At 39.1% G+C, this 23,967-nt stretch overlaps 1 protein-coding gene across 3 annotated transcripts in view; it reads left to right on the top strand.

The window, feature by feature from the left end:
• Nucleotides 1-23,967, top strand: part of USP32 (ubiquitin specific peptidase 32) — a 223,153-nt gene that overhangs the window by 183,981 nt on the left and 15,205 nt on the right. For all 3 annotated transcript variants that reach the window (XM_010364086.2, XM_010364087.2, XM_030922582.1), the window contains 11 exons: nucleotides 1,340-1,494; nucleotides 2,455-2,536; nucleotides 4,993-5,067; nucleotides 5,576-5,714; nucleotides 5,972-6,077; nucleotides 7,548-7,721; nucleotides 8,263-8,437; nucleotides 8,877-9,028; nucleotides 9,942-10,053; nucleotides 11,408-11,619; nucleotides 18,706-18,890. In XM_010364086.2, the coding sequence (XP_010362388.1) occupies nucleotides 1,340-1,494; nucleotides 2,455-2,536; nucleotides 4,993-5,067; nucleotides 5,576-5,714; nucleotides 5,972-6,077; nucleotides 7,548-7,721; nucleotides 8,263-8,437; nucleotides 8,877-9,028; nucleotides 9,942-10,053; nucleotides 11,408-11,619; nucleotides 18,706-18,890 (1,567 nt within the window). The remainder of the gene's footprint in view (nucleotides 1-1,339; nucleotides 1,495-2,454; nucleotides 2,537-4,992; nucleotides 5,068-5,575; nucleotides 5,715-5,971; nucleotides 6,078-7,547; nucleotides 7,722-8,262; nucleotides 8,438-8,876; nucleotides 9,029-9,941; nucleotides 10,054-11,407; nucleotides 11,620-18,705; nucleotides 18,891-23,967) is intronic.

Raw genomic sequence — 23,967 nt, 5'->3', positions numbered from 1 at the left:
TTTCCTTATAGGGCACTTACTTATTTGGCCATGGAAAACTTCTTGGCTGCATTTTGAAACTCTGTTTTGGCCAAGTGTGGTAGCTCAGACACTTGTAATATCAGTTTGTAATCCCAGCACTTTGGGAGGCCAAGGTGGGATGATTCCCTGAGCCCTGGAGTTCAAGACCAGACTGGGCAACATAGACCCTGTCTCTACTTAGGAAGCTAAGGTGCGAGGATCACTTGAATGAGGGAGGTTGAGGCTGCACAGAGCCATGATTGCCGCACTGCACTACAGCCTGAGCAACAGAATGAGACCTTATCTCAAATAATGATAATAATGATGATGATGATGATGATAATAATAATAATAATAATAATAATAAATTCTGTTTGGCTATGTAGAATCTATACCTATTTGGAATTTTAAGTCAAATTCTTTTTTTTTTTTAATTGATACATAATAGATATACATATGTTTTCTGGTGCAGGTGTACCACTGTGCCAGATAATTGAGCTACTTAATGACTGAGAGTGATGGGATTAGTGATTCAAAGAAAGTTTAGGAAAGTGGACCAGGTGAATCCAGTTATCTATCTGTGAGATTCAAATCCCATCCCATTTTCTCTCTTCCACTGAGTTTGTTTTTTTTTTTTAACTCTGTCTTAATTTTTTTTCCCACTGAGTTTTATTTTATTTTGCTATTGACTGTGACTCAGCTGAGTGCAGCCAGATATCAATGCCAATTGTTTTCTGGCATGTTCCTACTCTTCTTGGTATCCAAATATTGCCAGTTATTTAGACCTTGGGCCTTGGGCCTTTGCTCATCTTTTCGAAGTTGAGACTTTGGACTTTAAAACACCTGGAAGGCTGGGCTTGGTGGCTCACGTCTGTAATCCCAGCACTTTGGGAAGCCAAGGCAGGTGGATCACTTGAGCCCAGGAGTTAGAGACCAGTCAGGGCAACATGGCCAAGACCCTGTCTCTACCCAAAAATATACAAAAATTAGCCAGATGTGGTGGCATATGCCTGTAGTACCAACTACTCAGGAGGCTGAGGTGGGAGGATTGCTTGAGCCCTGGAGGTGGAGGCTGCAGTGAGCCAAAATCACAGCACCGCACTCTAGCCTGGGCAGCATAACAAAACTCCATTTATTAAAAACAAACAAACAAACAAAAAGAACTTGGGTCTTCTGTCTGCATTTTAAAGCTTTTTGGTACTCTTCATTTATAAAATTATTACACCTGTAGTTCTTATTTCTCGTCATTATTTCCTAAAATAGTATGGTCCCCATTGGTGAGAGGGGTGCTTCTTTTTCACATCTGCCTTTTTTCTTACTGTGATTACTGTAACCATAGGAAATGTACCTTCTCCGAATGCACCTTTAAAGCGGGTATTAGCCTATACAGGCTGTTTTAGTCGAATGCAGACCATCAAGGAAATTCACGAATATCTATCTCAAAGGCTGCGCATTAAAGAGGAAGATATGCGCCTGTGGCTATACAACAGTGAGGTAAGAGGCATCTCAGAGTCATGGAGAGCCTGATTGTTGGTATTTTTTAAATTTTAAATAGTAAAAGAAATTTCCTAATCTTATTTATATTGTTCCAATTTTAGTACATATGTTGCCAAAGAGCACAAGGATGATTAAATGTTAAATCATGTTTCATGAGTATGAGGATTTTGCCTATAGTAATTATGCTAAAAGCCATGTGTAGGATACCAGTGAAAAGTTCATCTTTTAAGATACTATCTGTATACTTGTAATATTTGTTTCTAAGATCCATAATAGCAATTGATCACCATGGACAGTATACCATCTTACAAAGATTATTGTTACATATAAAGATTACATGTTTTACATGTTACAAATATTGTATGTTATATTATAAACTAATGGTGTGGCTCACGCCTGTAATGCCAGCACTTTGGGAGGCCAAGATGGATGGATCAACAGAGGTCAGGAGTTTGAGACCAGCCTGGCCAACAAGGTGGTGAAACCCTGTCTCTACTAAAAATACAAAAATTAGCTGGACTTGATGGCGTGTGCCTGTAGCCCCAGCTACTCAGAAGGCTGAGGCAGGAGAATTGCTTGAACCCAGAGGTGGAGGTTGCAGTGAGCCTAGAGAGCACCACTACACTCCAACCTGGGCAACAGAGCCAGAGTCCATCTCAAAAAAAAACAAAAACAAACAAAAAAAACTTACTCATGTAACCAACCACCACCTGTTCCCCAAAAACCTACTGAAATTTTTAAAAAGAGAAAGATAATACTTATGAGGTATACATTGTCTTTCTCTCATATTGCCACTTAAATTATAAATATTTATGAACAACTATAGTAGGCCAGATATTTGTGATATAAGTTATGTAACTACAAATAATTTTTTTTTAATTGTTACTCATTTTTATCTCTGTATTTGTTTCTAGTTTACTAACCAAATAACAAAAACATTTCCTCCTCCTTACACAGAACTACCTTACTCTTCTGGATGATGAGGATCATAGATTGGAATATTTGAAAATCCAGGATGAACAACACCTGGTAATTGAAGGTACAAGATGGAAGCATGCATCTATATTAAATTTTCAAGGGGAAGAATTTAAAGAGTTACTAATAACCCATTTTATAATTTTCCCCAAGACAACTATTATTTGATCATTATGTTTTTATGGTAAAGAAACCCTTTGGAAAAAAGAGAAAAAGAAAACCCTATGAACTCTTATGTAATCCTACCATACGATCTAGATTGCTTTAAAGGAAAAATATCCTGTTTTTAGTCATTGACTGACAAAGGATGGGAATGGTAGATTTAAAAAAGTGAATTCAGAGGCCGGGCCTGTAATCCCAGCACTTTGGGAAGCCGAGATGGGCGGATCACGAGGTCAGGAGATCGAGACCATCCTGGCTAACACGGTGAAACCCCGTCTCTCTACTAAAAATACAAAAAATTAGTTGGGCGTGGTGGCGGGCGCCTGTAATCCCAGCTACTCGGGAGACTGAGGGAGGAGAATGGCGTGAACCCGGGAAGCGGAGCTTGAAGTAAGCCATGATGGCCCCACTGCACTCCAGCCTGGGGGACAGAGCGAGACTCTGTCTCAAAAAAACAAAACAAAACAAAACAAAAAAACAGTGAATTCAGTTTACAAATTTATAGTTCCTTAAAATTTTCAAGTTGCTGCTTTGAGTTTGAGTAAAGAGAACAACTTTCTTGCATAGTTAGTAGCACAGGCTTTCATTAGTCATCAACACTGGCTACTCACTGACAGAGCTACTTATATATTCATAGATTTACACATTGGTATGCACATGTTATTAAAAACTTTTTAAGTGTATCTTTTCCCATCCAGTTTTGTGGCAACATTGTTAGTTGCCTTTGTATTAAAATGAATAGGCTGGGCGCAGTGGCTCACGCCTTTAATCCCAACACTGGGAGGCTGAAGCTGGTGGATCACTTGAGGTCAGGAGTTCAAGACCAGCCTGGCCAACATGGTGAAACCTGTCTCTACTAAAAATACAAACATTAGCTGGGTGTGGTGGCATGCGCCTGTAGTCCCAGTTACTCAGGAAGCTGAGGCACTGAGCATCAGTCAAGTCCAAGAGGCGGAGGTTGCAGTGATTCAAGATCATGTCACTGCACTCCAACCTAGGGGACAAAACCAGACTGTCTCAAAAAAAAAAAAAAAAAAAAAACGGGAAAAAATTACCCTGACAGTTGTTACAATTTAAGAAAGAATTGTGCCGGGCGCGGTGGCTCAAGACATTGCCAGGCGCGATGGCTCAAGCCTGTAATCCCAGCACTTTGGGAGGCCGAGACGGGCGGATCACAAGGTCAGGAGATCGAGACCATCCTGGCTAACACGGTGAAACCCCATCTCTACTAAAAATGCAAAAAAATTAGCCTGGCGTGGCAGCGAGTGCTTGTAGTCCCAGCTACTTGGGAGGCTGAGGCAGGAGAATGGCGTGAACCCGGGAGGCGGAACTTGCAGTGAGCCGAGATCGCGCCACTGCACTCCGGCCTGGGCGACAGAGCGAGACTCCGCCTCAAAAAAAAAAAAGAAAGAATTGTAATATTTCTAATGTTTTAAGTGTAAGAAATTCCATTGTTTCTGGCCGGGCGCGGTGGCTCAAGCCTGTAATCCCAGCACTTTGGGAGGCCGAGACGGGCGGATCACGAGGTCAGGAGATCGAGACCATCCTGGCTAATACGGTGAAACCCCGTCTCTACTAAAAAATACAAAAAACTAGCCGGGCGAGGTGGCGGGCGCCTGTAGTCCCAGCTACTCGGAGGCTGAGGCAGGAGAATGGCGTAAACCCGGGAGGCGGAGCTTGCAGTGAGCTGAGATCCGGCCACTGCACTCCAGCCTGGGCGACAGAGCGAGACTCCGTCTCAAAAAAAAAAAAAAAAAAAAAAAAGAAATTCCATTGTTTCTGAAGTTTACTTCTGTAGATGGTTGAGTATGATTTTACTTCAAGTTGGTAATTGAGGGAAAGGATTATTCAAACCAAGTTACTTTAAAGTCCTCAATATGAAGAATAAGAATGGTTTTAGAGCCAATTACAGGCATGCGCTGCATAAAGATGTTTCAGTCAACAAAAGACCTGTATACAGCGGTGGTCCTATAAGATTATAATACGATATTTTTACTTGCACCTTTTCTATGTTCTAACATGTTTAGATACACGAATACTTACCATTATGTTACAGTTGCCTACAGTGTTCAATACAGTAACATGCTGTACAGGTTTGTAACCAAGGAGCAACAGCCTATACCATACATAGCCTAGGTTTGTGTAAGTACACTCCATGATGTTCACACAAAGACGTAATCACCTAATGATGCACTTCTCAGAATGTAACTCCATCATTAAGTAACGCATGTACTAAAATTAACTAGATTTTAAAACTTCTGATTTAGGAATAAGATGTCTTAAAAAAAAAAAAAAAGCAATCGAGTGGGTGTGAATTAGATAGATAAGAAATTAACACATTCCTATCTGTCCTTCCAGTTCGCAACAAAGATATGAGTTGGCCTGAGGAGATGTCTTTTATAGCAAATAGTAGTAAAATAGATAGACACAAGGGTAAGTCTCCAGTATTATTTTTTAAAGATTATTTTAAATGTATTCTTTTTTTTTCTTCTCTCAACTATTAAAGTGCTAATAGCTTTCGGTTTTCTAGTTCAAAAGTAATTAGGCCCCTACTTCTTTTTCTTTTTTCCTGAAGCAGCATTTGATGTTGGCAAACCCACCATCAAATTATTTTCCAAATTTCTAACTCTGCAATTAAATAATTTACATGTTTTAAAAGACATACTAGATAGAAGAAGAATTGTTTGAATTCTTTTGAAAAATCATAGCAATTAAAAAGAATAATTGCTGCTTCTGGGTTACAAATGAGCATGGATCATCACTGTTGCCAGACACTCCATGAAAAGCCTTCTCTAGCATTTCAAAGACCTGCTAGAGAATTATTAGCACCATTTAACTGATTATGAGAGTTATAAAAAATCTTTTCATTGAATGTAAGTAACTGTTTGTACTATGGCATATTACTACAGCTAAGCTTTGGTTCTCATATTGTTTGTTCCAGTTCCCACAGAAAAGGGAGCCACAGGTCTAAGCAACCTGGGAAACACATGCTTCATGAACTCAAGCATCCAGTGTGTTAGTAACACACAGCCACTGACACAGTATTTTATCTCAGGGAGACATCTTTATGAACTCAACAGGTAATCTTTCTTGAGTCACTGGCCTCTTAACTTGTGACTTTGATATAAACCCAATATCACCTAAATTTCCTCTTTTTTTACCCTGTGGGAGAAAGACTTTATCTTATTTGCCCTATTTAATATGAAATAGGCCAAGGAATACATCTCTTGTTTCAAAAAGAAAAGATATTTTGATGTGAGATGCTAGACATTTTTGTGCCCACGTGATTGTAATTTATGAGAATCTTTGGCAACAAATTTTCCTCTCAAACTTCTAGGACAAATCCCATTGGTATGAAGGGGCATATGGCTAAATGCTATGGTGATTTAGTACAGGAACTTTGGAGTGGAACTCAGAAGAATGTTGCCCCATTAAAGCTTCGGGTAAGCAGGTTAAAATAATATAAAAGTATGTAATTCCTAAATAGTTGTTTAATCATTTTTCTCTACTTGTTTTTTGTGTTTAGCCTTTTAGCTTAATAAATGTTTTTGGATCCTTCACTTGGTATAAACAAGATGCCAGATTCTTTTGCTTGTTTAAATATATGCAAAATACTACTGTATATGTAGTGGGTAGGAAAAAGACCAAAGGTGCACTGTAAATTTGGGATGTCATTCATTTTACTAATTTGTCAAACATCTTATATGAAGAGTAAACCTTTTTTGGTAATACTTCAGTATTAGTGGTATTCTAACTGCAAGGTGGACCTCAGAGTCTTATTAATTACATCCAATCCAATACATTTTCAACATAACTAAGGTAATTCTATCTTTAGAATATAAAGAAGTAGGCTGGGCGCAGGGGCTCACGCCTATAGTCTCAGCATTTTGGGAGGCCAAGGCAGGTGGATCACTTGAGGTCAGGAGTTCAAGACCAGCCTGGGCAACATGGCAAAACCCTGTCTCTACTAAAAAAAAAATTAGCCGGGCATGGTGGCGCATGCCTGTAATCCCAGCTACTTGGGAGGCTGAGGCACAAGAAATGTTTGAACCTAGGAGCAGGAGTTTGCAATGAGCCAAGATTGCACCACTGCACACCAGTCTGGGCAACAGAGTAAGACTCTGTCTCCAAAAAGAAAAAAAAAACGTGGCAGGATGAATGAATGAAACTAATGAATATAAGTTTTATATTAATATCAGATGTAGTAGATTTTAGTGAAGTTAGGATCATTCATTATTTTTATTTAAATACAAAGCAAAAGCTTTTTATATTACAAATTAATAACTATAATAGCTACACATTTAACTACTTACCTCTTGCCAGGCACTATTCTAATTAATTTATATGTATTAACTCATTTAATCCTGTAAGTAATTCTATAATATAATGCAGTTAATGAAAGTTAGAATGCAACAAGACCAGAAAATGTGATTGTTGAAGACATTACATTATATAAAGTACTATATACACATATTATTTTATACATGTTATGTATTATTATATACACATTATGCATGTGTTGTGTATATATTAGGTACCTATAAAATATACATATTTTATATGCTTATAAAAATGTGTAAAACATAGAACAGGATTATCTTTCAATGCGAGCAAATGCTGTTTTCATATTTCTGTCTTAAATAACATCTATGTGCCTGAAGAACAGTTTGCTTACATGATACTGAACTAAGGACACAGTATTGGCCAAAATACTTCTTTTTTTCTTTTTTTGTCATTTGACATTAAGATTCAAAAGATTTCATGATTATCCAAAATATATTTGTTGAAATGGAGGCAGACTAAGTACTATACTATTTATTTTCTTACAATGGCTCTGATTGGATTAATAGGACATACTCATTCCAAATTTTATGGGTAGGAAATAGTGACTGTGACTCCTCTTATATTTATAGTGGACCATAGCAAAATATGCTCCCAGGTTTAATGGGTTTCAGCAACAAGACTCCCAAGAACTTCTGGCTTTTCTCTTGGATGGTCTTCATGAAGATCTCAACCGAGTCCATGAAAAGCCATATGTGGAACTGAAGGACAGTGATGGCCGACCAGACTGGGAAGTAGCTGCAGAGGTTTGTCAGTTTTGAGTTTCTAATGTAAGCAATAGACAAAATGTTCTGGCCACAAATACATGTAGCACAATTTAAATGCAAACTAAACTATTCTGAGATCAGAATTTTACTGCGAAAATGAAGGAATTTCTATCTGTATGCTTAATGCTTATGCAGTAATGCCAAAACAAAAACACCTTTAATGAAAATAGAAAACGGTTGCTATTTCACTTTGTAAACTTTATGGTACTGGATGTAGGAATAATTATCCAGTGGAATTTAAAGAGTCCTCATAATTGCTAAAGTAATGCATATAGTGACCTATAGGCATACTTTATACTTGTTAATGGACAAATAACTTTAATATTTACCATTGTTACCGTGATAAGAACAAATGAAAAATAGGATTGTCCATCTCAATTTAATATTTTATGTTAAATGAAGAGTAAGGATTATATTCTTTACATTTAAATCCAATATATTTAACCAGTTTCTTTGAATTTATATAGAAATGCCTCTCTTTTGAATTTTGAGAGAAAATTCTCATCTTTTTTATTGCTAGGCCTGGGACAACCATCTAAGAAGAAATAGATCAATTGTTGTGGATTTGTTCCATGGGCAGCTAAGATCTCAAGTCAAATGCAAGACATGTGGGCATATAAGTGTCCGATTTGACCCTTTCAATTTTTTGTCTTTGCCACTACCAATGGACAGTTATATGCACTTAGAAATAACAGGTAGGTCGCAAAGTTCTGAAAAATTACTTGACTCCATTAAATTTACTGATTTAAATAGCCTGAATTTGTAAGCATAGTTGTTTGTTTACAAATAAAGACTGGTAGGCAGCATATTATAATCGAGCAACCTAATTTTAGGCATGACTTGAGGTTTGGAAGATTTAGATTGTGGCATGTTTTTTTGGTTTCAAATATGCCAGCAACTCTCTTTAAAACCCTGCAAAGCCACTCAAGCTTTTATGACAGATGAACACAAAAAAATACTGATTTCACTCAATATTATCCCGAAGTACCATCTGTTTTTGTGTTTACACATAAAATAAAAATTCTAGGCTGAAATATTTGCTTATATTTACAGGTCATATGTATCTGTACACAGCATGTAAGACTTTCAATAAAACCTGCATTTTACTGATAAAAGATCTTTTCTCTTTACTAGTGATTAAGTTAGATGGTACTACCCCTGTGCGGTATGGACTAAGGCTGAATATGGATGAAAAGTACACAGGTTTAAAAAAACAGCTGAGCGATCTCTGTGAACTTAATTCAGAGCAAATCCTTCTAGCAGAAGTACATGGTTCCAACATAAAGGTAATGTTAACTACTCTAAGAAACTTTTGATTCTATCCTTCAAAGATGACAGTTTTCTCAATTATTGTGATCGCTTGTTATGTTACGTGACCAAGAGAGATACTAAAACATGACAAAAACTGAACAACAACAACAAAATGCCCAGTTTTCCAACCCAGAAACTTAAAAGAGTTTTCTACCAGAATAAAGGAATAATACTGATGGTGGTATTTTTGAAGAAGGGAAATGTAAGGCTGCCTATATGGAGTGATCTAGCTGTGTCACTATAGTATGGGTTTCCTCCAAAGACTGCTGCTGTTACCAAAGACTGCTGCTATTACACTTGACAGCTCTTCTGTATTACCACTGTTACTAGAATTCTTCCTAGGTTAAAGTATTTTATGTATTTATGAATATGTGTTTTAGTATTTATGAATGTATATACTTGGTCTTTTAACACACTAAGAAATTAAAAGAGTAAAGACAAATTAACACCAATTATGTCTTTCTACATACCAGCTGGGGAAATAAATAATCTAATAAATATATTGCCTACTCTAAGTTCCTGCAACTGGTATTATTTATATTCATCTTTGGGATTTCTGAACACACGCACACCTCATTGACATTTTCTTAATATGAAAATGTAAAAATGGGGTCTGTGAGAGTTGGAATTTAGATCCCTGAAACGAAGACAAAACTGAAGAAGTCAGTCATATACAACACACTTCTTCCTGTGGAAAGAGATACTAGTTCGACAGTTGAGCTTAGTTTTCAGTTATTTTTATCAAGCATTCATCCTTTATGTAGTTGAAAGATTATTCAATCATCTTGTTGGTTTTACGGATGAATTCTTTTGAAATACATTAGAGAGAGAACTTTTCCATTTTATCTGAAACATCTCCCCCTTCTCATCTTGCTGCTGCTTCTGTAGAACTTTCCTCAGGACAACCAAAAAGTACGACTCTCAGTGAGTGGATTTTTGTGTGCATTTGAAATTCCTGTTCCTGCATCTCCAATTTCAGCTTCTAGTCCAACACAGACAGGTAAGATAGAGCTAGAACTCCTTCTCATGATTGTACCTTTAAATGTTTGTCTAAGAGTTGTCATCTTTTTTATATTTCTTCATGCTGAAGATACTATAGCAGAAGAATTTTGGAACCCAAGGGAAACCTTACTGATTATTCCATATTTTTTAGATGAGAAACCTAAAATTTAGGGAACCCAAGTGACTTCAGTTAGATAGGTAGTTATTAGCTAATATACCATTGGAATTCAGATCTATTTGAACTCTTATCTAATACTAACATGGCAACAGCTAGTATGAGAGGAACATACTACCAGATAATATAAACAATAGATATAGCTAGAAAGAAATCCAATATTATATGTAATTTAATGTGGTCACTCACAGAGTCCTTTTAGCCACTGGTATGCTTTGTCTGTTCTTTATATTACTTACAATTAGGCTAATTCCCCAAGTATAAAGGGCTTTATGAGGCTCCCCTCGTTGACGTGTAGTAGGTAGATAGTCCTGACGGTGAGTTGATGGATGATTTAATTTTAGTTTTAATTTAGAGCATCACTGTCCAATATAATTCTGCAGTGGTGGAAACTTCTGTAATCTTTGCCATCCAATACAGTATCCACCAGTCGTGTGAACTGTTAAGCACTTGAGATGTGGCTAGTGTGACTGAGAGTAATGCATTTTTAATTTTTATTTTATTTTATTTATTTATTTTGAGAAAGGGTCTCACTCTGTCACCCAGCCTGTAGTGCAGTGGCATCGTCTTGGCTCACTGCAGCCTCTGCCTTACAGGCTGAAGCAATCCTCCCACCTCAGCCTCCTGAGTAGCTGAGACTACAGATGTGTGCCACCCTGCCCAGCTATGGTGTATCTTTTGTAGAGATGGGTTTTCACCATGTTGCCCAGGCTGGTCACTAGCTCCTGGGCTCAAGGGATCTGCCTGCCTCAGCCTCCCAGAGTGCTAGGATTACAAATGTGAGCTGCGGCATCCAGCCTAATTTAAATTTTAAATGCAACATCTGGGTAGAGGTCACTGTATTGGACAGTGTCTTCAAAGGCGAAGAAAAAGAAAAGAAAACAAGTGGTAGAACTGTTTGTGTGCTACAACATGGTGCTGATACAGGTTTCTGCAAAAATTCTGCTTAATAGTTTCCAGCAGTTACTCTTTCCTTTTCATTTAGTTAAAAGGATGAGTTAGGGAAGTAAAATTGTAAATTAAAATCTTCCAATAATTCTAGAATTATTTATGCTATGATTTCTCCCTGCCCTGTGTTAAGAGACTACACTGTCTCTGGTCCTCAGGATACTTGAGAAAAGAGCAAAGATAAAAGTACCACAAGCTTATGATGCTGTACTTATCTTTGAATTTGTAGATTTCTCCTCTTCGCCATCTACAAATGGAATGTTCACCTTAACTACCAATGGGGATCTACCCCGACCAATATTCATCCCCAATGGAATGCCAAACACTGTTGTGCCATGTGGAACTGAGAAGAACTTCACAAATGGAATGGTTAATGGTCACATGTCATCTCTTCCTGACAGCCCCTTTACAGGTTACATCATTGCAGTCCACCGAAAAATGGTTAGTTAAATGTTAGGCAACTCACTGCCGGTCTTGCTAGTGTCATTTGTGAAATAGCCATTTTCTGTCTTTGCAACATCACTGAATGCATTTTCTTCTCTTTTTTTCTTTAACTTTTTAAAATTTAATAATTTTACAAATTTTTTTTAATTTTTTTATCCTGTCCTCAAAATCTGATGCTATGAATGCATTTTCAATGTATTATATATGCTAATATAAATGCTCAGAGCCAGGATTTAGTATTACTCATGATGGCTAATGTATGAAATGACATTCCTCATCCATATATTAAGAGGCAACAGGATAGTCAGTGCATCTGAGTACTACTTTCTTTAAAAATTTGTCTCTCCTGGCCAGGTGCAGTGGCTCACACCTGTAATCTCAACACTTTGGGAGGCTGAGGCAGAAGGATCACCTTAGCTCAGGAGTTCAAGGCTAGCCTGGGCAACATAGTGAAACCTCATCTCTACCAAAAAAAAAAAAAAAAAAAAAAAAACTAAGCAGCCATGATGGTGTGTGCCTATAGTCTCAACTACTCTGGAGTCTGAGGCAGGAGGATCACTTGAGACTAGGATGTCAAAGCTACAGTGAGCCATGCTTGCTTGCACCACTGCATTCCAGCCTTGGCAAGACCCTGTCTCAAAAAAAGAAAAAAAAGAAAGAAAATGACTGGGCGCCGTGGCTCACACCTGTAATCCCAGCACTTTGGGAGGCTGAGGCAGGTGGATCACCTGAGGTCAGGAGTTTGAGAACAGCCTGGCCAACGTGGTGAAACCCCATCTCTACTAAAAATACAAAAATTAGCTGAGCATGGTGGCATGCACCTATAGTTCCAGCTACTCGAGAGGCTGAGGCAGGAGAATTGCTTGAATCCGGTCAGCAGAGGTTGCAGTGAGCCAAGATTGTGCCACAGCACTCCAGCCTGGGTGATAAAGCAAGACTTTGTCTCAAAAAAAAAAAAAAAAAAAAAGTATCTCCTAAGCCAGACATGTTTAGGAGGATCCCTTGAAGACAGGATTTTGAAACTATAATATGCTATGATGCTCATACCTGTAAATAACCACTCCACTCCAACCTAGGCAATAAGTGAGACTTTGTCTCTAAAAAAATAAGAAAAAAACAAAAACCAACACACACACAAAATTTATGTTTCCTGTGTGTTTATGTAGGTATGTACATCTTCACTGTCACATAAATGCGGACGGCTTTGGAAAAGTTTGGGTTGTTGTTGTTGTTTTCTTAGAGGACACAAGAATGTTCTTGGGCAAAATCAAGTTGTGCATAATTCCTCTCTTGATAGTCTAATATGTAACTATTGCATTAAAAGTTGACTGTTTGGTAAAAAAGAAAAAGGAAGGTTTGAAAACTGGTCAGTGGATAATGGTTAAAGAGGAGGTAGTCATCAGGTATAGTGGCAACTTGGTAGAGTAGAAAGGGCACTGAACTAGGCATTTAGCAACCTATGTTTTAGTTCTAATGCTGCCACTAGATAGCTGGTCGAGCTCTTTGGACTTTAGTGTCCTAATTTCATAAAATAAAGGAGAGCAGGGCTTCTAGATCATTTCTAAGATCCATCCGTTACCCCTACCTCTTCAAAAATTTACTCTATTTTTATTTTTTATTCCCATCTTATTTATTATATTTATTGGATAAGATATTCTGTTCTCTACTCATGTAAAGAGCAGATGAACTGAGCGTTGTAAGGATGCAAAGTCAATAAAAAAGCAAGTAAATTGATTGTATAGCAGCAACAAGAGAAAATGAAATTGTAAAAAAGGTACTGTATCGGTTTCTTAGGACTACTATAACAAATTACCATAAATTTGGTGGCTTTAAACAACAGAAATACATTCTTTTTTGGGTTTGTTTGTTTTTTTTTTTTTTTTTTGCTTTTTTTTTTTTTTTTTTTGAGACGGAGTCTTGCTCTGTTGCCCAGGCTGGAGTGCAATGGCGCAATCTCAGCTCACTGCAGCCTCCGCCTCCTGGGTTCAAGCAATTCTCCTGCCTCAGACTCCCAAGTAGCTGGGACTACAGGCGCACACTGCCATGCCTGGCTAATTTTTGTATTTTTAGTAGAGATGGGGTTTCATCATATTGGCCAGGATGGTCTTGATTTCCTTACCTTGTGACTTGCCTGCCTCAGCCTCCCAAAGTGCTGGGAGATTACAGGTGTGAGCCACTGCACCCAGCCCAGAAATTTATTCTTTCACCGTCTGGAGGCCAGAAGTCTGAATCCAAGGTTTCAGTAGGGTGGGGGCTTCCTCCAAAGGTTCTAGGAGAGAATGCTTTATTGTCTCTTCTAACCTCTGGTGGCTCCAGGCATTCTTTGGCTTGTGACTGCATAATTGCAATCCCTGCCTCTTCATGTGGCCTTCTCCTTCTCTCTGTCTTTCTCTGATAAGGATACTTATCATTGAATTTAAGGCCCACCCAGATAATCCAGGATGATCTCATCTTGACATCCTCAACTTAATTATATCTGCAAACATCTTTTTACCAAATTAGGTCACATTTATTGGTTCTAGGGGTTAGAACATGGATATACTGTTTTAGGGGCCACCATTCAACTCAACTACAGATATTATTTATCTTAGTATCAAAAAGATTAAATGCTGAGAAAAAATTAAGTACCTAGGAATAAACTTTAAAAATGACACATAAGACATCTATATAGAAAATAATATATTGATAGAAGTTAAAGAAGACTTTAATATTGGAAGGAATAAACCATGTTCATGGATTAGAAGACTATATTTTAAGATATCAGTTCTCTACAAACTAATCTACAGATGACAATGCACAATCCCAATAAAAATGCAAAGTCTGCGCGTGTGTGGTGTGTCAGTTAATAAGCTGATTCTCATACGTGGAAATACAAAGCACCAGGAATAACCAAGATACTCTTGAAGAAGAATAAAGTATGAGGATATCATCAAGATTGATTATCATCCAGATATCAAGATTTATTTCACAAAGATATGACACTTAAAATAATGTCATACTGGTATAAGAAAAGACAAATAGACCATTGGGATAGAATAGAGAGCCCAGAAACCAGTTCACAAATGTATGAACACCTGATTTATAACAAAGATAACATTACAGAGTGGTGGGAGAAAAAGAGTTTTCTCAGCAGGTGGTGCTGGGACAATTAGATATCCATATGAAACTTGGCACCTACCTTCCACCACAGTTCCAGGTGGACTATAGAGCTAAATTTGAAAGCAAAACAGTGAAACAGCCCTTGAAAGATAATAATGGTGAATACATTCCTGACACTACTCATATAAAAGAAAAGATTAAATTGGACTTCATTAAAATTGATAACTTGGCCGGGTGCGGTGGCTCATGCCTATAATCCCAGCACTTTGAGAGGCTGAGATGGACGGATCACAAGGTCAGGAGTTCAAGACCAGCCTGGCCAATATGGTGAAACCCTGTCTCTACTAAAAATACAAAAACTAGCTGGGCGTGGTGGTCGTTGCATGTAGTCCCAGCTACTTTGGGAGGCTGAGGCAGGAGAATCGCTGGAACCCCAGGGGCAGAGGTTGCAATGGGCCAAGATTACACCATTGCATTGTAGCCTGGGCAACAGAGCAAGACTCCATCTCAAAAAAAAAAAAAAAAAAAAAAGTGATCAACAACACTAGTAATCAGTGAAATGTAAATTAAAACAATATGATATCAGTGCACTCACCTGAACAGGTAAAATTAAACAGACTGACAGAGTTGCTAAGTAGAGCAACAGGAACTCTCATACCATGCTGATGAGAATATAAATGAATACAACTACTTTGGAATACAGTTTTCCAGTTAAAGATAAGCAGTTCTACCTGTAGATATCCACCCAAAAGATATGTGTACCAGGAGATATGTACAAGAATATTCGTAGCAGCATTATCTGTAGTAGCCCCAAAATGAAAACATTAAATGTCCATTAGTTGTAGAAGGGATCGGGAAGTTGAGATATATTAAGATAATGGAACATTATACAGGAATGAAAATGAATGAATTTGTAGTTATATCCAGTATAAATGAATCTCGTAAACCTAATGTTGATGGAAAGAAGCCAGACACAAAAGAATTAGGCTAGGCACAGTGGCTCACACCTGTAATCTCAGCATTTTGGGAGGCTGAGGTGAGCCAATTGCTCGAGCCCAGGAGTTTAAGACCAGCCTGGGCAACATGGTGAAACCCTGTCTCTACAGAAAATACAGAAATTAGCTGGTATGGTGCCACACACCTGTAGTCCCAGCTACTCGGGAGGCTGAGGCAAGAGAATCTCTTAAGCCCAGAAGGTGGAGGTTGCAGCGAGCTGAGATCACACTACTACACTCCAGGCTGGATAACAGAGCTAGACCCTGTCTCCAAAAAAAAAGAGAATTAAGTAATTATATTTATAAATAAAAACTTTTAAAACAGGGAAAATGAAATCTAGTGTTTATTTACTTCTGCATAGGATATTAAACTGTAAAGAAAAGCAAGAAAGTGATTACTGTAACATTTAGAATAATAGTTACCTTTGTGAGGAAGGGAGAATTTGTGATTTGGAGGAAGCAAATGGGAGGCTTTTGAGTGCTCACTATATTCTGTTTCTTAAACTCACTGGTAATGGAAAGCTAGTTGCTTTGTGATAATAATTTAAAATGGTTTTTTGTGTTTTTTTTTTGCAATGGAGTTTCACTCTTGTTGACCAGGCTGGAGTGCAGTGGTGCCATCTCAACTCACCTCAACCTCTGCCTCCTGGGTTCAAGTGATTCTCCTGCCTCAGCCTCCCGAGTAGCTGGGATTACAGGCATGCGCCACCATGCCCGGCTAATTTTGTATGTTTAGTAGAGACGGGGTTTCTCTGTGTTGATCAGGCTGGTCTCGAACTGACCTCAGGTGATCCACCCACCTCGGCCTCCCAAAGTGCTGGAATTACAGGCGTGAGCCACCGCACCAAGCCAGAAATGTATTCTTTTTACCTCTGATTTTTTTTTCTCTGAATTAGTAGCCCTTGGCTTAAAGTTTTTTTTTTTTTTTTTTTTGTTGAGCCGGAGTCTTGCTGTTGTCGCCCAGGCTGGAGTGCAATGGCATCTCTGCTCACTGCACCCTCTGCCTCCTGGGTTCAAGTGATTCTCCTGCTTCAGCCTCCTAAGTAGCTGGGACTACAGGTGCCTGCCACCATGCCCAGCTAATTTTTGTATTTTTAGTAGAGATGAGGTTTCACCATGTTGGCCAGGCTGGTCTCAAGCTCCCGATCTCATGATCCGCTCGCCTTGGCCTCCCATAGTGTTAGGATTACAGGCGTGAGCCACTGCACCTGGCCCTGGCTTGAAGTTTCTAACCATGTTAATAACTGGGAGTAGAATTTATCTCAGTAGTAACTGAGAAAGTAGGGGCCCTAGGGCACTAGGGGAAGTTCCTTAATGAGAGGATGAAAATTATGTGGGTTTAGCTACATTTTAAAATTTTATAAAATATTTGAACTGAACTCTGTCTGGATTTCTCTGGGTCTTATAATAATAGTAACATATGAAATAGGGTCTTAAAATTACGTATTTAAGCTTAAATGAAAATGGCAAAATAAAATGCTTAATAATCTGAATAAAGAAGGGTCTTTTTACATAGAAACTAGCTAACTTAACCCCTAGTGAGTTGATAAGTTGTTGATTTAGCTTTTCTAACTACTCAATAAATACCAAACTTCTTAGGGAATTACATGTTCAGAGGTTCGGCAGCTTTGAATAACCTTGAACTCTCACCAACCATTCCATTACACTAAATGTTTATTAAACAGCCATTTCCGGGATAATTCTGTGCAGTATCTCTATATTAAGGAATATCATTAAAATCTCTTTAACGCCAGGCGCAGTGGCTCACACCTGTAATCCCAGCACTTTGGGAGGCCAAGGCAGGCGGATCATGAGGCCAGGAGATCGAGACCATCCTGGCTAACACGGTGAAACCCCATCTCTACTAAAACACAAAAGTTAGCCGGGCATGGTGGCAGGCGCCTGCAGTCCCAGCTACTTGGGAGGCTGAGACAGGAGAATGGCGTGAACCCGGGAGGCAGAGCTTGCAGTGAGCTGAGATTGCACCACTGCACTCCAGCCTGGGTGACAGAGTGAGACTCCATCTCAAAAAAAAAAAAAAAAATCTCTTTAACGTACTCAAAGCAAATTTTTAAAATTTTTACCTTACTTTTATCCTATCATGTATTTAAAAAAACAAAAAAAAAAGATTAAAAGCACTTAACTGCTTTTAGGAAGGCGGAGAAGCTTGTTACAAAACAGAATTACTAGGTTTCACGAATCTCCAAAACTTTGGGAATTGCTACTCCAACAACCACTATCCACAGCTTATCCCTAGAAAACTATAGTTGAGAGAGTCTTTTTTTTTTCCACTGGCATCTTTTCATTTCTTTGTCTTTTTTGAGACAGGGTCTCGCTCTACCTTCCAGGCTGGAGTGCAGTGGTACGATCACAGCTCACTGTACCCTTAACTTGCCAGACTCAAGCAATCCTCCCACCTCAGCCTTCTGTATAGCTGGGACTACAGACACATGCCACCATGCCCAGCTAATTGTATTTATTTCTTTATAGAGATATGGTCTCCCTACATTGCCCAGGCTGATCTCAAACTCTTGGGCTCAAGGAATCCTCTTGCCTCAGCCCCCCAAAGTGCTGGGATTACAGGCATGAGCCACCACACCCAGCTTACTGGCATATTTTCTGGAGAAAGAAAGAGTCTTAATTGTTTAAAAGCCTTTAGCTATGAAGCTATTACTAGTTTTTACATTTGATTCACAGTATGTGAGAATTGTTTATCAAAGAAAACTGTGGTTTGAATATATTAATTGCTGAAACCCAAGTTTCACAGAACAGGCAACAACTTTAAAACTGGCAATACCTCAGCCCTTTTAATGACTCCACTGTAACTGTTCTCTTTGTGTCAATAAAGATGGCTTTATAAATATAGAGAAGAATGTGATAGTGACTAATTTGAAATGGTGATAATGCCTGTTATTGGCAGGGTTAGAGCTAAAGGGAGGAATCAAAGGCCTGTCTTTTCAACTCTCTATTCTCTTGTTTGTACATATAGATGAGGACAGAACTGTATTTCCTGTCATCTCAGAAGAATCGCCCCAGCCTCTTTGGAATGCCACTAATTGTTCCATGTACTGTACATACCCGGAAGAAAGACCTATATGATGCAGTTTGGATTCAAGTGTCCCGGTTAGCGAGCCCACTCCCACCTCAGGAAGCTAGTAATCATGCCCAGGATTGGTAAGTTCAGGGGATCCATCTAAACCTGTGGTTTCAAAACTCTAGAAAAATAATTTATATGAATTCTGTGTGACTGATAGGACCCAGCCTGTGTCACGTTAATCACTCTTGGAAGAACCACGCAGAAAACATACAATTCAACCATTTGGTTTGTTATTTGGAGTAGGAGAGACTATACAGCTTCCTTTGGCCAAACATTCTAGTGTCTAATAATCCTTCCATTCTCTAATCTTTTGCCTCGATTTGTCCTGCTAATGCTTCAAGTAATATCCTTGTCTTCTGTGTTGCAAAAGTAGAGAGTATGAATTCACCAGGAAATTTGTATAATCTCAGTCCTCTGAAATTCAGAATGAGAGTGATTGCATACATAAACTCTGAAAAGTCTCATGATACAAAAAATAATTCTGTTGGATTATTTCCATACCCTGTCATTCTTTTTTCTTTTTCCCATACCATGTCATTTTAACATGAAGTAATTTCACAAATCTAGATAAAAATAATAAATATTTTCTGTTTTCTTTCCCTTTTTCCTACCACTGTTCTCTTTGATTAGTAGGGATTGTGATGATGTCTTATTTTTATCTCAATGAAATTGTAGATCATTTTCTTTTTCTTTTTCTTTTTTTTTTTTTTTTTTTTAACGACAGAGTTTCGCTCTTGTTGCCAAGGCTGCAGTGCAATGTCACAATCATGGCTCACTGCAACCTCCACCTCCCGGGTTCAAATTATTCTCCTGCCTCAGCCTCCCGAGTAGCTGGGATTATAGGCATGCACCACCATGCCTGGCTAATTTTGTATTTTTCGTAGAGATGGGGTTTCTCCATGCTGGTTAGGCTGGTCTCAAACTCCCAACCTCAGGTGATCTGCCCACCTCAGCCTCCCAAAGTGCTGAGATTATAGGTGTGAGTCACCACAGTGGGCCTGTAGATCATTTTCTTGCTATCATGGTACAAATAAGAGTTCTGTTTTATGGGAACTAAAAAAAAGTTCTTTACTTATTTGTTATGATATGGGGTCTTCTGATGATTAGGGTAGGGCTTAGGATAAATCTTTTTTTTTTTTTTTTTTGACGCAGATTCTTAATTTGTCATCCAGGTTGGAGTGCAGTGGTGCAGTTTTGGCTCACTGCAAACTCCACCTTCAAGTTCAAGTGATTCTCATGCCTCAGACACCTGAGTAGCTGGGATTATAGGTGCTCACAACCACACCCAGCTAATTTTTGTATTTTTAGTAGAGACAGGGTTTCACCACGTTGGCCAGGCTTATCTCAAACTCCTGGCCTCAAGTGATCCACCTACCTCGGCCTCCCAAAGTGCTGGTATTACAGTGTGAGCCACCACACCTGGCCAGATTTAAATTTAAAGATTTAAATAAATCTTTACTTAAATAAGTTATTTATTTATTTTTATTTTGTATTTCTTTGAGACAGAGTCTCGCTCTGTTACCCAGGCTGGAGTGCAGTGGTGCAGCCTCAGCTCAATGCAGCCTCTACCTCCTGGGTTCAAGTGATTCTCCTGCCTCATCCTCCCGAGTAGCTGGGATTACAGGTGCCCGCCACCACACCTGGCTAATTTTTTTTTTTTTTTTTTTTGAGATGGAGTCTTGCTCTGTTGCCCAGGCTGGAGTGCAGTGGCGCAGCACTATCTCAGCTCACTGCAAGCTCCATCTCCTAGGTTCACGCCATTCTCCTGCCTCAGCCTCCCAAGTAGCTGGGACTACAGGCACCCACCACCATGCCTGGCTAATTTTTTTTTTTGTTTTTTTGTATTTTTGGTAGAGACAGGGTTTCACCGTGTTAGCCAGGATGGTCTTGATCTCCTGACCTCATGATCCACCCTCCTCGGCCTCCCAAAGTGCTGGGATTACAGGCATGAGCCACCGTGCCCAGCCTAATTTTTGTATTTTTAGTAGAGACAGAGTTTCACCATGTTGGCCAGGCCGGTCTCAAACTCCTGACCTCAAGCGATCTGTCCGCCTCAGCCTCCCAAAGTGCTGGGATTACAGGCATGAGCCATCACACCCAGCCAAAATAAGTTATTTAAATAAATAATTATTTGAAGTATATAAGATTTAAATAAATCCTAAAGGAAAACTGCAAATAATAGATAAGCAGTTCAGTTGATGAATGTTGTGTTTAGTAAAGATGAAAGTTGGACAAGATTAAATTTGAAGTGAAGTAATTGAATTAAAGGGCTTCTAGACTAGGGCTTTTCCTAGGACTTGCTAATTAATTGAATGTGGAGCATAGGGAAAGAGGAATCCAGGCTGCCTTTTTTTTTGTTTTTTTTTTTGTTTTTGTTTTTGTTTTTTTTGAGCTGGAGTCTTGCTGTGTCGCCAGGCTGGAGTGCAGTGGCACGACCTTGGCTTACTGCACCTCTGCCTCCCAGGTTCAAGCAATTCTCCTGCCTCAGCCTCCCGAGTAGCTGGGAGTACAGGTGCATGCCACCACGCCTGGCTAAGTTTTGTATTTTTAGTAGAGACAGGGTTTCATCGTGTTGGCCAGGATGGTCTCGATCTCCTGACCTCATGATCCCACCTCAGTCTCCCAAAGTGGTGGGATTATAGGCATGAGCCATTGCACCCAGCCCAGGCTGGCTTTTTACCCTGAGCAATTGTTTGTGAATTGTGGTACAATTTAATGGAAAAAGGAAAACTGGAGAAGGAGCATGTTTGGGCAAGAAATGACAAGAATCAAGTTAGGTTCAAGAAGTCTATTATATATTCAAGTGAGAAATTCACTTGAATGCCCTTTGCTGGAGATATAAATATAGATGTCATCAACAAATAGGTGATATTTAAAGCCCTGAGACCAGATGATTAACATTTAGAGAGAGAGAGTTAAATAGAGAAGATTCCCATGATCTCTGCATGAACTCTGAACTGAGTTCATAATGCATTCCGACATTTACAGATTAAAAAGGGAAAAAGAAGCGTCAAAAGAGATGGAAGCTGGGTGCAGTGGCTCATGCCTGTAATCCCAGCACTTTGGGAGGCCAAGGTGGGAGGATCACTTGAGGCCAGGAGTTCAAGACCAACCTGCCCAACATGGCAAAACCCCATCTCTACTACAAATGCAAAAATTAGCCAGGCATGGTGGTACATGCCTGTAATCCCAGCTACTTGGGTGGCTGAGGCATGAGAATCGCTTCAACCCTAGAGGTGGAGGTCGCAGTGAGCTGAGATCGTACCACTGACTCCAGCCTGGCAGACAGAGCAAGATTCTGTCTCAAAAAAAAAAAAAAGAAAAGAAAGATAGAGAGAGAGATTGAGAAGGAGCAGCCTGTAATGTAAGAAGAAAACCAGGAGTTAAGTGAAGAAAGTATTTCAAGAAAGGAGTGGTAGTCATTTCAAATGCTACAGAGGACTGGGAATTGCCCGCTGGATTTGATAAAATGGTCTTTGGTGATCTTTGTGAAAGCTATTTTAGTATAGATAAAGGAGTAGAGATTGGAATGGGTTAAAGAGAGAATGGTCCTTTGGACATTAAAAAAGATAGCCAGGCATGGTAGCTCTCACCTGATTCTAGTGGTACTTGGTAAAGTTATGGATGAAATAAGAGTGACCTGGAGTTGATGATTATTATAGTTGGGTAATGAATACATGAGTTTTCATTGTATAGTTCTTGACTTATTGAGTGTTTATGTCAATGAATTTGAAATTTTAGATTAAATGAACAAAATCCTGGAATTCAGGGTCTATGTAGAAGAGTGACTATTTTCAGGGACAGTGGGTAAAGAGGAAAGTAAGGATTTCAGGGCAGCGATTGGAGGTTTCTCTTGGGTAAAAGAATCATTAAAATATTAAAATAGGGATGTTTGAATAAGTAAGTGACCCAAAAAGATAGGAGGTGGTGGTTGCAAAGTAGGATACTTGGAATTGATATATTGGAGGTAGAAAAGTTTGTATTCACAAGGTCTAGAATATGACATTTAGAGAGGGTTTACATATGGGGTGGAGGAAGTTATTGTTGGAAGAGAGAAGTTACTGTTGTGTTAATTGCATTGATGTTGATGTCACCAAGAATAATAACAGGAGAAGTGGTGGAGAAAAAACACAGTGAACTCGGTGCTGCAATCTTTAGTGAGTAAAGAAGGGATCTGCCTTCCAAGGAGGAATAGCAGGTGGCATAATTCAGTAGCACAAGCTACAAAGAAGCTGGAATGTTTTAGAAAAGGAAGGAAGAAGAAATCATGTACAAGTGGCATAGGAGTAAGGAAGAGATCTATTTTACCTCCAGGTTCTGGAATGTATGAGAATAAAAAGTGCAGGGGGTAGGGTGTGGTGACTCACACCTGCAATCTCATCACTTCAGGAGGCTGAGGCAGGAGGATCACTTGAGCCCAGGAGTTCAAGACCAGCCTGGACAACATGGCAAAATGCTGTCTTTACAAAAAAATGGAAAAATTAGCCTGGTATGGTGGTGCGTGCCTGTAATCTTAGCTACTTGGGAGGCTGAGGTGGGAGGATCACCTGAGCCCAGAAAGGTGGAGGCTACCGTGAGCCATAATCATGCCATTGCACTGCAGCCTGGGTGACAGAGTGATACTCTGTCTCAAAAAACATGGAAAAAATCTGCAGGAGAAGCAGGATTCTCAGGAAAGCCAGGCTTCATTCAGTTAGAGCAAAAAGGTAAAAGAAATTTTCAGAAGAGAAGTGCTGCTCAGCTTTCTATGAGAGTGCTACTTGATTGTTTTATCCTGTTATCTTTCTTTTGATTCCTTACTTATTGCTGGCCTGATTTGGATATGGTACTAGACAGTACAGGCTATCAATGGTCATTCACTGGACGAGTTATGCAGAAAGATGGGAAGTCCTCTGTCAGATGTGATTCTCACTTTTGCCCTTACAGTGACTCTTTATCATGGTTTCATTACCTTCAGTAGCCCATGTAATAACCACTATCAGTTGCCAGATGAGCTGTAAAGTATGCCACTCTTATGTTATATTCCTTGCATTGCTTCTTTCTCCCCTACCTCCAGCTTTATTGAACTATAAGTGACAAGTAGGAATTGTATATACATCTAAGGTGTACAACTTATGTTTCAATAACATGTATAAATTGTTGCATTGCTCCTTG

This window comes from Rhinopithecus roxellana, chromosome 19 (assembly GCF_007565055.1).
Source record: "Rhinopithecus roxellana isolate Shanxi Qingling chromosome 19, ASM756505v1, whole genome shotgun sequence".
NCBI classification, from domain to species: Eukaryota; Metazoa; Chordata; class Mammalia; order Primates; family Cercopithecidae; genus Rhinopithecus; species Rhinopithecus roxellana.
The sequence above is the reverse complement of the archived record's forward strand: the minus strand, read 5'-3'. Positions and strand labels throughout refer to the sequence as shown.